This window comes from Schistocerca gregaria, chromosome X (assembly GCF_023897955.1).
Source record: "Schistocerca gregaria isolate iqSchGreg1 chromosome X, iqSchGreg1.2, whole genome shotgun sequence".
NCBI lineage: Eukaryota > Metazoa > Arthropoda > Insecta > Orthoptera > Acrididae > Schistocerca > Schistocerca gregaria.
Genome location: NC_064931.1, coordinates 116,978,067 through 116,992,082, shown reverse-complemented (window position 1 = coordinate 116,992,082; position 14,016 = coordinate 116,978,067). Strand labels below are relative to the sequence as shown.

The 14,016-nt window shown below is 37.1% G+C and overlaps 1 protein-coding gene across 6 annotated transcripts in view; it reads left to right on the top strand.

Annotated features, from left to right (window-relative positions):
• The window catches only part of LOC126297790 (zinc transporter foi), a 176,720-nt gene that overhangs the window by 155,905 nt on the left and 6,799 nt on the right, over nucleotides 1-14,016 (top strand). For all 6 annotated transcript variants that reach the window (XM_049988992.1, XM_049988994.1, XM_049988993.1 and 3 more), the window contains 2 exons: nucleotides 615-832; nucleotides 13,362-13,549. In XM_049988992.1, the coding sequence (XP_049844949.1) occupies nucleotides 615-832; nucleotides 13,362-13,549 (406 nt within the window). The remainder of the gene's footprint in view (nucleotides 1-614; nucleotides 833-13,361; nucleotides 13,550-14,016) is intronic.

The window sequence follows — 14,016 nt, the reverse complement described above, 5'->3', positions numbered from 1 at the left end:
AAAACGGTAGTAGGTCAGCTTGCCTCAGAAGAGGATACAACTGCTTTATGACACTATTTCCAACCTAATCAGTACATGCATCCAGGTCAGAGGGGTGCAACGTCATACATGGGCTCACATTGCCAAGTTCTTTATAAATTTGACTCAAATTTGTAATTACGCCACTAACATCACATACCGCCTCAACTTCTGAAAGTCCATTTCATTTCCTTTTCCATTTCTGGTGCTTCACTTTTTTTGTCAGGCATTATGTTTCTTTCCCAAATCGTATTATCAGCTCCGCCTCCTCCTGGAGGCATGCGCGCGTGCGCGCACACACACACACACACACACACACACACACACACACAGATATATGTTAATTGATTTTTGATGCTTGTGGGTAACAGCAGCTGAACTTTGTGATTTTGGAGAAATGTTTTAATTTGTTACTAAACTTTACTTACGGTGCAGTAAAATAGTCATCCTAATGAATAAAATAATTGTGCAATTTTTTCATTCTTAATTACAAGATTTTCTGTGTAGATAGCAACTGCAGTTGCTTGCACTCTTCCTGACATTTGCTTATTGTGCACATTCTTCCTGACATTCTCTTTAACTGATTGAATTTGTAGAGAGCATCAGAATTCTCACCATGGGCATTCACATACTCATGGACATGTACATTCACCACCAAAGACAATGTCATCAGTTGTATGGATGGTGGTTATGGGTGATGGCCTCCACAATTTTACAGATGGTGTAGCCATAGGTGCTGCATTTGCTGCCAATATAGGTGGTGGCTTTTCAACGGCCATCGCTGTCTTCTGCCATGAGCTACCTCATGAATTAGGTAAGGTAATATTTATGAATTATAGTAAGTATCAATTTTTCTAGCATAATTGGCTTGGTTTGATTGCACTATAATAGTTTGTGAAGACTTCACTGCTTAGTCATCCTCATACTCCATGAATGAGATACTTACTTCAGAATAATGATGTGCCAATTTTGTCTGCAGGAGGAACAGTTATATTGATATATAGAGAGCAGTAGTAAATAGAATGTGTATATTGTGTACTGTATATGAAATAATACGTGTCGTAGTGAATTAATATGATGCATGAAATATATAGTGTTTGATTACTTAAGAAAGGTACATCATAATGTGGTTCATATTGTGCGAAATTGTAATGAAACAATAAATGCTTCACTAGTGACTCCATAGACTTTACAAATCTGAGAGTAGGAAGCAACAAAGCTATACTGTAAGTAATTATAATTAGTTTGTTAATTAATACAAGCACAGAGTTCTCTCTTTCTCTCCCAATCCCATTTTTAACAAGTCCATTGTGAGGTTTTGTTCTGTGGGACCACAATATATGAGGCATAGGGCAGTGGACTCACTTTTATGAACTAACCAGATTTTGTTCTAAAACTAGTACACTTATGTTTTAATGGTCATAATTTTATTCCTTTTAAATATACACTCATGCTCATAAATTAAGGATAATGCTGATACATGGTCAAACAATACTCTGGTGGGCGGTTTGCAGGTTTAAATCGCCTCTGGGTATGACCATGCAGTGCATTTGACCTGTGGTCGTACCACAGTTGCGCTGGCAGCAGTCCACATACGCGGAGGTGTGTGGGTGCATGTCAGAGTACGGTGCAGTGAGTAAATGTACAGATGTTTTCAAACGTGCTAATGGTGACTGTGTGTTGAAAATGGCTCATAGAACACACATTGATGACACTATGAGGGGTAGAATACCAGGGTGACTGGAGGCTGGTCAAACGCAGAAGGTCATAGCATGGGCTCTCCATGTGCCACAAAGTGTGATTTGAAGATTATGGTAATGATTCCAGCAGACAGGAAATGTGTCCAGATGCTACAGTACGTACATCTACAGTGTACAACACCACAAGAAGACTGATATCTCACCATCAGTGCCTGCGGACGGCCACAGTGTACTGCGTGTGGCCTTGCTCTGTACCTTACCACATCCACTGGAACAGTTGTTTCTCCAGACACACAGTATAGAGACGACTGAACAGACATGGTTTATTCGCCTGGAGACCTGAAAGGTGCATCCACTGACCCCTGATTGTAGAAGAGCCAGTAAAGCCTAGTGTCAAGAACACAGTACATGGTCATTGGAACAGTGGTCTCAGGTTATGTTCACAGACGAGTCCAGGTATAGTCTGAACAGTGTTTTTCGCCAGGTTTTCATCTGGTATGAACCAGGAACCAGATACCAACCCCATAATGTCCTTGAAAGGGACCTATATGGAGGTCGTGGTTTGATGGTCTGGGGTGGGATTATGACTGGTGCACGTACATCCCTGCATGTCTTTGACAGAGGAACTGTAACAGGTCAGGTGTATTGGGACGTCATTTTGCACCCGTGTGTCCGCCTTTTCAGGGGTGCAGTGGGCCCCACCCTCCTCCTGATGGACGATAACGCACAGCCCCACTGAGCTGCCATCATGGAGGAGTACCTTGAAGCAGAAGATATCAGGTGAATGGAGTGGCCTGCCTGTTCTCCAGACCTAAACCCCATCGAGCATGTCTGGGATTCTCTCAGTCGATGTATCGCTGCACGTCTTCAAATCCCTACAACACTTGAGGAGCTCCGACAGGCACTGGTGCAAGAATGGGAAGGTATACCCCAGCAACTGCTCAGCCACCTGATAAAGAGTATGCCAACCCGTTGTGCGGTCTGTGTACGTGTGCATGGTGATCATATCCCATACTGATGTCAGGGTACGTGCGCAGGAAACAGTGGCATTTTGTAGCATATGTGTTTCAGCACGGTTTTGTCAACTTATCACCAATATGATGGACTTACAGATCTGTGTTGTGTGTGTTCCCTGTGTGGCATCACATTCTGCAATTATCCTAAATTTATGAGCGTGAGTGTATAATGATGGCAAAAGGGAACATACAAATTGTGAAGTTAATTTTGTTGCATGTAACCTTTTACAGGATGAAATAGATGGTATGAGTTTCCTGTTTCTGAAAGAGAGTGGTATCTGACTTCTTTATAGGGAAAAGTGTGGTACAAATCATTAAACAGCTTTGAAGCTGTACAGTTGTTACTGGGGGTTGAGGAGTAGGGGAACAACAAAAATCATAAACACAAATGAACTGTTGTTAAGTTAGGGCTAATATTTATTATTAATGAATGTAAAACCACATTCATATAATGCATGTTATTGAGTCTATATACTGGAACCTCTGAAAGAAACTCACTTTGCTTTGAACTGCTCAAGAAACTCAGTTGCTGGAGCAAACTGAAATAAATGAGTTTGCTCGTACCCAAAATAATGTTCTTTATTGCTACCGCCGATGCTACATATCAGAAGCACAGTTGAGAATGGTGTCTGAAGGGATTTTACTTTTCACTCCATCAAGAAGAGATTTGCGGTAACTAAATTTAGTGCAACAGGATAATGTTTGGATAATATGTTAAGAAATGTGCTTTTGTGATCTGAAAATGAGCAAGGACATTTTAAATTAGTGCAGTCACTGTACTGAAGTGGACAACAAACAATGGATAAGACTCTGATCAGCAAGCCATCTAAAACATAGTAATACCTATTCAGTCTTAACAGAAAAGATTGACCGATGACCGTAGTAGTCTGGTCCCTTTTAATCCCATGAACCAACCAACCAACAGAAAAGATTAATGAAAATGAAATATGACTACCACAAGTTGAAATAAAATGAAAAAAGAGATAGAATGGTAGATTGCTACTTACAATCTTCAGCATTTTAGAAAAAATATGCAGTATTGAGTTATTTGTAATCCATTGGACATGTTTATGTATGGCACATGATCATTGAAGGTGTCATTGCATATCATATCTTTTAGAGCAAAAAAATTAAAAGTACCAAGACTTTGATCTGTAAAATGTCAGAAAGAAGATTATTGTAGTAGACTGTTTTTATAAGAATTTGCATCATTTGCAAAGCTTAATTATGGCCAAAAAGAATGAAGACCATGTTCATTGAGTAGGGACCATCCTGCTAACCACCTGGATTGTGCTTAGGGATCCTTAGAAAATCCAAGTCAGAATGACTGGATAAGGCAACAAACATGAGACCATTTTAAATGAACATTTATTCTTATATTTTTCAATGTATTTGAGAAAAACCAGCTTAAATTTTATATTGTTTTGCTTGCCAGAAAGAGCAGGTGTATTCAAGAGTCGTAATGTAAAAACTGAAGTGAAATATATCATCACCCTGTCTCACTGTCCCTTGTTCAGGAATGTGTTAACTTTCAGTGCCAAAGTCCACACATTACTCATAATTTGGTTAATATTGAATTATTTATACATATGTTTTCTATTATGATAGGTTGGTGTTTTGTAAACATGCTTTATTTTATATTTAGTCACCTTCATGAAGTTTAATTTTGAGAGTGGGTAAACAAAAGCTCACATTCTTGTTTGCAGGAACATACATTACTGAATGTGCTGTTGTTTGATTCTCATGTGGTTCTGTGTATTGAATTATTTACATAGCCTTTTAAAATTATAACCTATTATTTAGATAACTGAAATAGGCTGTATCATAATATGCTTCATAGTAATGCACTGCATGCTTAGAATTTAATGCACCAGGTTCCTTGAGACCAAACTGGTCAAAGATGCTTGGTCATGACATAAATCATTAAATAATTCTGTTGATAATAAAATTTTAAAAACCATAAAGAAGGCTATAAAAATTGTAAACATGCCATGGTGGTGTAGTGAAAGTGCAAGACTTCACATTAAAGTGAAGGAATCCTGTACAGACTAATGGAGTATGCCACAGGAAGCCCTTCAAGCTAGTTGTGAAAATCTGTAATTTATAATGGAAATTTTTCCATACAGCTTCAAACCTATTGAAAATGGTACCTGTGAAATAGTACATAGTTTGCTCTGCAGTGGTTGAAGATGTGCTGTCCAAGTGCAAATTATTCCTGTGTCAAATATTTGCCGAATGACACTGTGTCGGTTCCTTTTTAATGAGTCCATCAATCCAGTGAGGAACTATATCTACAAGGATGACACAGCTCTAGGATTCTGAGTGTAGTAATGAAAGTTCATTAACTGAAACCAAATATTTTCTGACTGCCTTTTTCTGGGCTAAAAATATTCTTTGTAAGTGCACCAAAATATGATACTACAGTATATAATAAAATGAAAGTATGCAAAGTAAATAATCTTTCGCATTTGAATATCGAGGACAGTGGAGCATATTTTCGTAGTAAAGATGGCAGAATTCTACATTTGCACAAGATCTTGAATTAATCCACATTCAGTCTTAACAATTTAAAATATTAAAAGTCATTGATTATTTGATCACCTTAGTGACAGTAAACATTCATCTCTACAAGAGTTCCATGTTAAATACTGTATGCACTGTGTTTGATAGCAGTTAAGCATCACACACTCTTTCTTACAAGTCATAAGGTAATGTTATCCATTACTGAATCATTTGCATTATATCTCAGTTTTTCTTATAGTAGCACTTGTGTTATTTGCAGATAGAATTTTTTTAAATCATCTACCATATTAATGGACCCAGAATGGGACTCTGAGACTACCTCACTTTACAACATTCCAGTCCACAAATATGTCGTCTGTTTGTTGACAGTGGAAAACAGAGTTCTTTTTCGTACTTCCTAGATATGAAATGAGCCATTGTTCAACTTTTCTCCTAATTTTATAATGTTATAACTTGTGCAGAAGTGTAGTGTGATCCACACAAAAAGAAAAGATGATGATGATGATGATACCTACTGCCCAGAACTTATTATTTAGCTCTGCAAGTGCCTCACATACTAAAGATTAAATTCCATTACTTGTTGCTGCTCCTTTATCTGACTACAAATTAAGCATTCTAAGATGTGTTACAATACTTGCACATTGCCTTCTCAAAAAATGTTTGATGAAGGATACTGGCCTGTAATTGTATGTAATCTCATCCTTCATTAAAAAGTGGTTTTGCTAACTATTATTTTAATCTATATGGAAACTAACTGCACCTGAGAAATGGATGATTGAGTACAAAACTGGTGTATGGCCTACTGATGTACATAAATTTACTTCATATTTCATGAAGTCAAACCCATGTGAGTCTTTACTAATTCATGTATAGGGTATTATTGTGATGGGATCACCGCTGCCAAAGGCTGGGACTTGAAGTGGGTGTCAGTTCAGACACAAATACATACGACACACGAGTGAGGAACATGAGGAGGGAGCCAGCATGAAATGAACTACAGTGGATGAAAACTTCAAAGCTTTAAGCTGCAATAAAAAATAACTAGAGGCACCTCTGGAACAACCTGTCATGCTAAAATTTGACTTTTTCTTTAAAAGGACAAATGAGGAAAGAAATTGTTAACAGAATTAGGAGTAAGTTTACTGTCCGCAGTAAAATAATTTGCAAAGTCACGTAGTGAAAGGCACATTGTTAATGACTTAATTTAAAATCCTACACATTGTGTAGAACACGTTACCAGTGATGTGTAAGTTGTAGGATACTCTTAGCCGTGCTAGTTTTGTTGACAGCTCAAGTGGCGCAGTCTGTTGCTCAATGAATTTGTAGCAGTTATGAAGCGAATGCTGTGAAGTGTTTCCGAGGGCTTAAGTCAGGGGAGTGCGGTAGGTGGGATAGCACTCAGCAGCCCCATCAGTCAAACAAATCAGTAACAACTTGCACTGTACGTGCTTGAGCATTGTCCTGCAAAATGATGGTCAGGTCCTTCAGAAAGTGTCATCACTTCTGTCTTTATGCTGTTCATTTTTGGAACACAACCTCTGGCCAGCTTAGAGACAGAAGTGATAACACTTTCTGCAGGACTTGACCATCATTTTGCAGGACAATGCTCAAGCACGTACAGTGCAAGTTGTTACTGATTTGTTTGACTGATGGGGCTGCTATGTGCTATACCACGTACTGCACTCCCCTGACTTAAGTCCTCTCGAGTTCAACTCGATTTCTAAACTGAAGGAAACACTTCACGGCATTCACTTCAAAACTGCAACAAATTCATGGGGCAATAGACTGCGCCGCTCGAACTGTCAACACTACTGGAACTGCTAAGAGTATCCTACAACTTACATATCACTGGCAACGGGTTATACAAAATGCTGATGACTACTTTGACGGTAAATAAAACTTTGAAACATGTATCTGTTTTGTACAAGCTGTAAATAAATAGTTGCCACTATTAAAGTTCCAACTCTCGAATAATATTTGTGTGTGGAATTCATATGAGATAAAACACAAAATAACTTTCTTTCCAAGCATAGATCTCTTCTGCTTTTAGAGTTTCCTTAACTGATATCAAGCAGTAAGTAATCTAGTGACTGACATTAGGCATAATAAATTTGATAATTAATATAAAATACATCAGAGGAGAGTACAGAAATAAAAATTAAAAAATGTTTGAGCATGCCTTAAGAACAGGGATAAAACCTAGATGGTAAACATTAATCTAGCTACGTCATCCCATGAACAGCAGTAACATATGCTTACATTACTTAGAATAAGATCAGGTAAAAGAAAATGCTGTAGTGTCCAATGTAATTTCATGTGGCTGTTCTATAATAAGATATCAGTTCATAAGTAGTAAAGTCCAACCTTGAGAGCAGTGTATTTCAAGTTTCTCTAAACATCTATGGGCAAACCAAAAAACACATCATGTTTCTCCTTCCAATTCATAATTTGCATCTGAATGAAGACACTTTCTCTTATGCAGTTCAAGCAAAGGCCATGGTCAGATTGGTGCTTTTCACAGTGTCACAATACAAGAAATGAATGCCCCTCATTGTGCCACCAACAGGTCATTATAAGCCTTGTAAACATAGATATGATTGCTACAGTTGCTTTTATGGACACTTAATATGTTACATCCTTATACATAATGTAATATATTTCTTTAACTGACACCACAAGACTTATACCTATGTATCTCCTCAGTGATTATAGTTCATACAAGGGCTGTTTTCACTTTTATAGACTTTAGTTACATAGCAATCTTCAGAATATAAACATCACCAGAAGTATAACACAAAAGTATTAAGTTCTAAAGGCATATAATCCTACTGCTGCTGCTGCTGCTGCTGCTGCTAGTAGTCTGAAGGCTAGTTTCATGCAACTCTCCAATAAATATTAATTGTATAAAATCAAACTTAACTTCTCAAGAAGGTTCAGAAAAAAAAAACTCCTTATACTTCCGATAAATGTGTAGTGTATGGAAAATTAAAGAGAAGGCTAACAGTTTGGAAAAAGAAATAGAAACTGCAAGAATTGGAGAACTTGTAGCTACCAAACACACCACTTAAAAACTGTAATCTCTGAGGATGAAAGAACTAAAAATTCCCCCATGAAATTGTCCCATTTTTAAATCTGTAATATTGAATGACCAATACAATACTTCATTTTACTTAGTGAAACACAGTACCACTGCATCAGAAGCATGATTACATAAGAAAACTTTCACTGAAATTACGCACAAAACAAAACATACCATCAACCACTCGATAATAAATTAAATTAGTAATTTCACTGCCAGGGTGTCATTAATACTGGGATGGTTCATTTAAAAAGGGCACAACAGATTTCCTACCCCATCCTTTCATAATCTGAGCTTGTGCTCCATCTCTAATGGCCACTCTTTCAGCTGGACATTAAATTCTACTCTTTCTTCTTTTCTATATTTGGATAATGGATGTAACTGTAGACCCCACACAGCACTAGGGGAGATAATAGTCACCCAATGGCCACAGTTTTTATCTTCTGCAAAAGGAATCTGTTGCCTGGTCAGCTGAAGAGTGATTTCAATAACAGAACTGTGAATTTGTTAATAACTTGTGTTCAAAGAATGGGCAACTTCTCTTTTGTGTATTACATTTTCAATTTTGTTACATAATACAACAGTGATCATAACCATGCAAATCGTTACGCATCACAGATTTTAATTAGTCAGACAGTTTTCTTTTTATTAGTTTCCAGTGTTCTCTCAAAAACATGTTCTACAAGAAAAATATATTGCTGGTGTTCAGTTTACCTACAATACACAATGTATAATCAGGTAATGTCGGTAATATATGTAATATATTACCACTTCAGATGTAAGATATGTTTTTATTTTTCAATGCTTAGACCATGACCAGTTTCGGGCTATTACATGCACATCATCAGTTGTGATACTGAAAATAAACAAGATACCAAAGCTAATAATATTTTTTACACGCAATAGTACACATGAGAAAAGAAAACAAAAAAGAAGTAGCATGTAACATTTTTAGAAAACAGCAGTCGGGCTAGGTGCAGTAAGTCACAAGTCAGTGCCAAAGCAACTCCAGACAACATGACAGACGACGCCCGAGCAAAGAAGTATGGAAAGAACACTAGGACATTTACATTTTGTGCTGTGACCTTGAGTGCCACGATGGAGAGTATAGGACGCAGTGTACCGCCAGCAAGTGCAGAGCATTGAGAAGCATACATGAAGGAGGAAGTAAATTGGTAAACCAGATTGGCAAAAGTACTGCCATCTGCTCATGGGACCTTCTGAAATACTTCTCTTTTTTGAAGCACTATCCCACCTCATTTCCTCCTTCTTCTGGTTTCTGTTTATTGTACATTACACAGATATTCTTCTTAACAGGGCCAGTCTTTTTGTCATTACTTTGATGGCCCTTAATTTGAGTTACCTACTAAACAGCATATGACTATTTCCTATAGAAATTTGCATATTTTTAGTTTTTTAGCCAGTGGCCATGGTTCGTTGTTGTGCATCATTATTTGAGTCCTCACTAAATTCAAATTTACCTGTCATTCATGATGTAAAATTTGTGTCACGTCAACTTACATAATCATTGTTGAGTCACCAGCTTTTAGTTAGTTGTTTTATTACATTGTTGTATTGCTCCTATTTCAGTGTCCCTTTATTGTTATTGCTACTAGCTATTAAATTGTATGGGGTTTTAACAGTGAGCACTTCACAGTTTAACTACTTTCTGTTTTGATAAGTAGCAAGATGATTTTTAACAGGAGTGATATATGTGTGTGTTCTTTTAGCTCATGACTATGCTACTGCCCCTGTTTCAGTACGTTCCTTTACCACTCATTATGTACTCTTAACTCTTGTCGTGTAGCTTTTTTGTAATTATTTCCTTTTTACATGTAAATCACTAATTCAAACTTTGAACTGCTGGGCTAGTTGATCCCACATTATTCTTCCCATCAACAGATGGCAGTACTTTTGCCAGTCTTTTTTACCAAAGTTTACTTCCGCCTTCATGTATGTTACTCTGTGCTTTGTGCTCAGTGGTACTACACTGCATCCCATAGTCTCCACCATGGCACTCGGGGTCACAGCACAAAATGTAAGTATCCTGATGTTCTTGCACCTAGCCCAACCACTGTTTTCTAAAAATGTTATGTAGTACTTCGTTTTTGTTTTCTCATATATACTACTGTGTGTAAAAATTAGTAGTATTAGTAGCTTTGGTGTCTTGTTTAGCTAGCCACTGTGGTCGAGCGGTTCTAGGCGCTTCAGTCTGGAACCGCGCGAGCGCTACGATCACAGGTTTGAATCCTGCCTTGGGCATGGATGTGTGTGATGTCCTTAGGTTAGTTAGGTTTAAGTAGTTCTAAGTTCTACGTGACTGATGACCTCAGATGTTAAGTCCCATAGTGCTCAGACCCATTTGAACCATTTGTCTTGTTTATTTCCATACTCTTACCTGATGATAGACATGGAATAGTCTGAAACCAGTTGTGATCTGAGCATTAAATAACAACAACAACAACAACAACAACAACAAACTTACAACTGAGGAGGTGTTTTCAATCTTTAATATGTAACTTGTCATTGTATTCCAAGGAAAGATAAAAATTGGTTATTCTAATAACATTTCTTCAAAGACCTTGCCTTAGTTTTGCCTACTACAGATGTTTCTTGATTGTGTCTTAATCTCTTATACAATTATCCCATTCTCTTGCATTCTTTTGCCTTGCATTATCCACAATGACTGTCTGGCACTATTGGAAATGTGTTTTATGTACCTTAATGAAAAGCAGCTTTCACGAAATGTGGTTAATTTTTATGACTGGTTTTCGAAGGAGCTTGATTTAAATTCTCATTCAGCTATCTCATTTTGGTTTTCTTAAATTGAATAAGGTGAACAGCATCGTAGTGCCTTTAATTAGGTCAATACAAATTTAGTTTCTCACCCTTATATTCTGCTTACAATGACCTCATAATCAATTACATAGTAAACATTTATCTGCTTCTGTGAATATATTGTAGAGCTGCGCTGGACGCTGTCTGCCACTGATTGTCCTTCAAGAGTTGAATGAATGGATATATTAAAAGTGGTTAGCGACTTTTAAGTTCTTGAACTCTGTATCCTCATTTATTTATTTCTTTATATTCCCCAAGATTAAGAGTAGTGCCTCATGGTGCGACAACCCATTAGTAATCAAACTATGATGAACATACTAGCTAATGAGACATAATTGAATGTTTAATATATTAATGTACTCTTGCTTTCTTGCATTTTTGTTGGGAAAGTTGCTGTTGAAAATAAATGAAAAAAGAAAATAATGTATGTCACTATTCTACATGCACTGCCTAAAAAGTTATTATTGAGGTGTCCAGGTGGTATTATTATTCTAAGTAGAAGGTAACACAGTGTCAAGTATGTTGAGGAAAACCCTTAACTTAAAAACGGATTATATTCAAATCTTCATTGTCAGGTAGTAAAACATTACTGCAAGGCTTTCCAACACAATTTTACTAAAAAATTTGGGATCTCAGTCTGTGTTAAAGATGTTACGTGCAGCATAAACAGCAATTTCCCCATGCACAAAGGAAACCTGTGAAGAAGATTTGAGTACGCAGAGGGATCTCTACATGCATCTGGCAACAACACATCCTCCCCCCCCACCCCCACCCCCACGTTCCTCACCTCACCCTACCTCTACTTTGAAGGCGATGCTCTGTGGACTTTCCCATGCTACCCCCTAATGTGATGGAATACCTGTTATGATGTGAAGTTTTCTTTTCTTGTAGCCACTGGGCGAACTACTTGAACCATAAAAACGTAATGCTAGTAAAGATGCATGTTAATCGAACTAAAGTTATTATCTAACTGTCCTATCTGCCATAGAAGTAAGGTAAACTCCAGTTCCAGTCACTGAATTCTGGAAAGCTCTGCCATTCAGTAGCATTACACTGAAAAAACTCATCAAAATGCATGTTGCCCCCAAGATTCTCAAAAGTTATCTTTGCCCCATTCTTATCCAGACTATTACCAATCCCACCCACTGTCACAACATGACTGTCATTGAAACTTCCTGACAGATTAAAACTGTGTGCCAGACCAAGACTCGAACCTGAGGACATTTGCCTTTCGTGGGCAAATGCTCTACTGACTGAGCTACCCAAGCACATCTCAAGATCTGTCCTAATAGCATTACTCCCACCAATACCTCCTCTTATACCTTCAAACTTCACAGAAGTTCTCCTGAAAAACTTGCAAGAGTAACACTCCTGGAAGGAAGGATATTGCTGAGAAATGGCTGTGGTTAAGCCATGTCTCTGCAATATTGTATTGGTAAGATATCCATTCAAGGAATAGAGCGAGATAGCTAGTTATAGGTCTGGTGACATTAGTGAAAGCTCAATATTTCACATGCAGAGTGACTGTTTGACAGGATAGGTTTTAACTTCCATAATAAAAAAGATTTCCATATAATTTTGTTATTCTGTGGCTATGTGTGTTGAAATCACAAGGCACATTGAAGAGATTGCAATTCATAATATTATCAGGTATAGTAGCAGTTCTTAATTAACAGCTCCTTGACACATTATAATTTATTAAAGATACATGGTTTTTATGTGAAGAAAAATTAGGTACAGATTAAAAAAGTCTCCAAAATTTGTCTGTATGCTATTTCACCAATATGTTGCCATTCATTTTTGTACAGGTTTATTACAGCTCATAGAAAAGAAAGTCGCAGGTGAATATGCTAATGAACAATTTATGCCATTATTTTTCTCCTCAAACCTATTTTTAATAATAAGTTTTATTGTGTGTGTGTGTGTGTGTGTGTGTGTGTGTGTGTGTGTGTGTGTGTGTGCGCGCGCGTGTGCGGAAGAGATTGTAATCTGGGAAATTCATTTCTAGTTACTGACTGTTTAGAGCGTTACTGACCACTTAGAGTTTCAACATTTATTTTCAGAATATCTGTTAGTGTGTAAACCATATAGCTACAGAACATCTCTGTATTAGACACCTATTTCCATTCATGTTAATAATTGCAATAATTTTTGATTGATGTTTCGTTCACTGTTTGATATTTGCAGGTGATTTTGCTGTGCTACTGAAAGCAGGGATGAGTCCAAAGCAAGCAGTATTTTACAATTTATTGTCATCTATCCTCTGTCTGTTCGGGATGGTGATTGGATTGGTATTAGGCCAGAATTCGTCAGCCACTTCATGGGTGTTTGCACTAGCAGGAGGACTTTTTTTGTACATAGGCCTTGTTGACATGGTAGGTTGCATCATAAAATAAATTTGTGAAGTGCTTACTTCCTAATTTTATTAGTTTTCAGAAGACATACGTATCTGAATCAGATCACCTACCATAAGTTGTGAGGTACACTATTAATCCATGTGCTCAGTAACTTGTGGCTTTCTTAATGTTTCATGGTAATAATTTGAACTTGATATTTTGATTTATTTTTTTTTAAGTAAAATTTGCCTGTAGGGTAGCTGTTGTCAAATAGATTGCATTGATACTAGACTGTGTGGCACGTAAAACACATTTTTGTGATTTTATAGCAAACTACAAATTGTACTAACCAGTAAATATTAAAGTGACACACAGATTTATTACACCGATTTTAGTTAAGCAACTGTAGAATATCTGCAGTTTGTTTGATTTTCCTTACCTGAAAAGACACTTCGTTGTTACTGACTATGTCCTGAGGTTTGTGGTTTTTGAAGATACATTTTTGT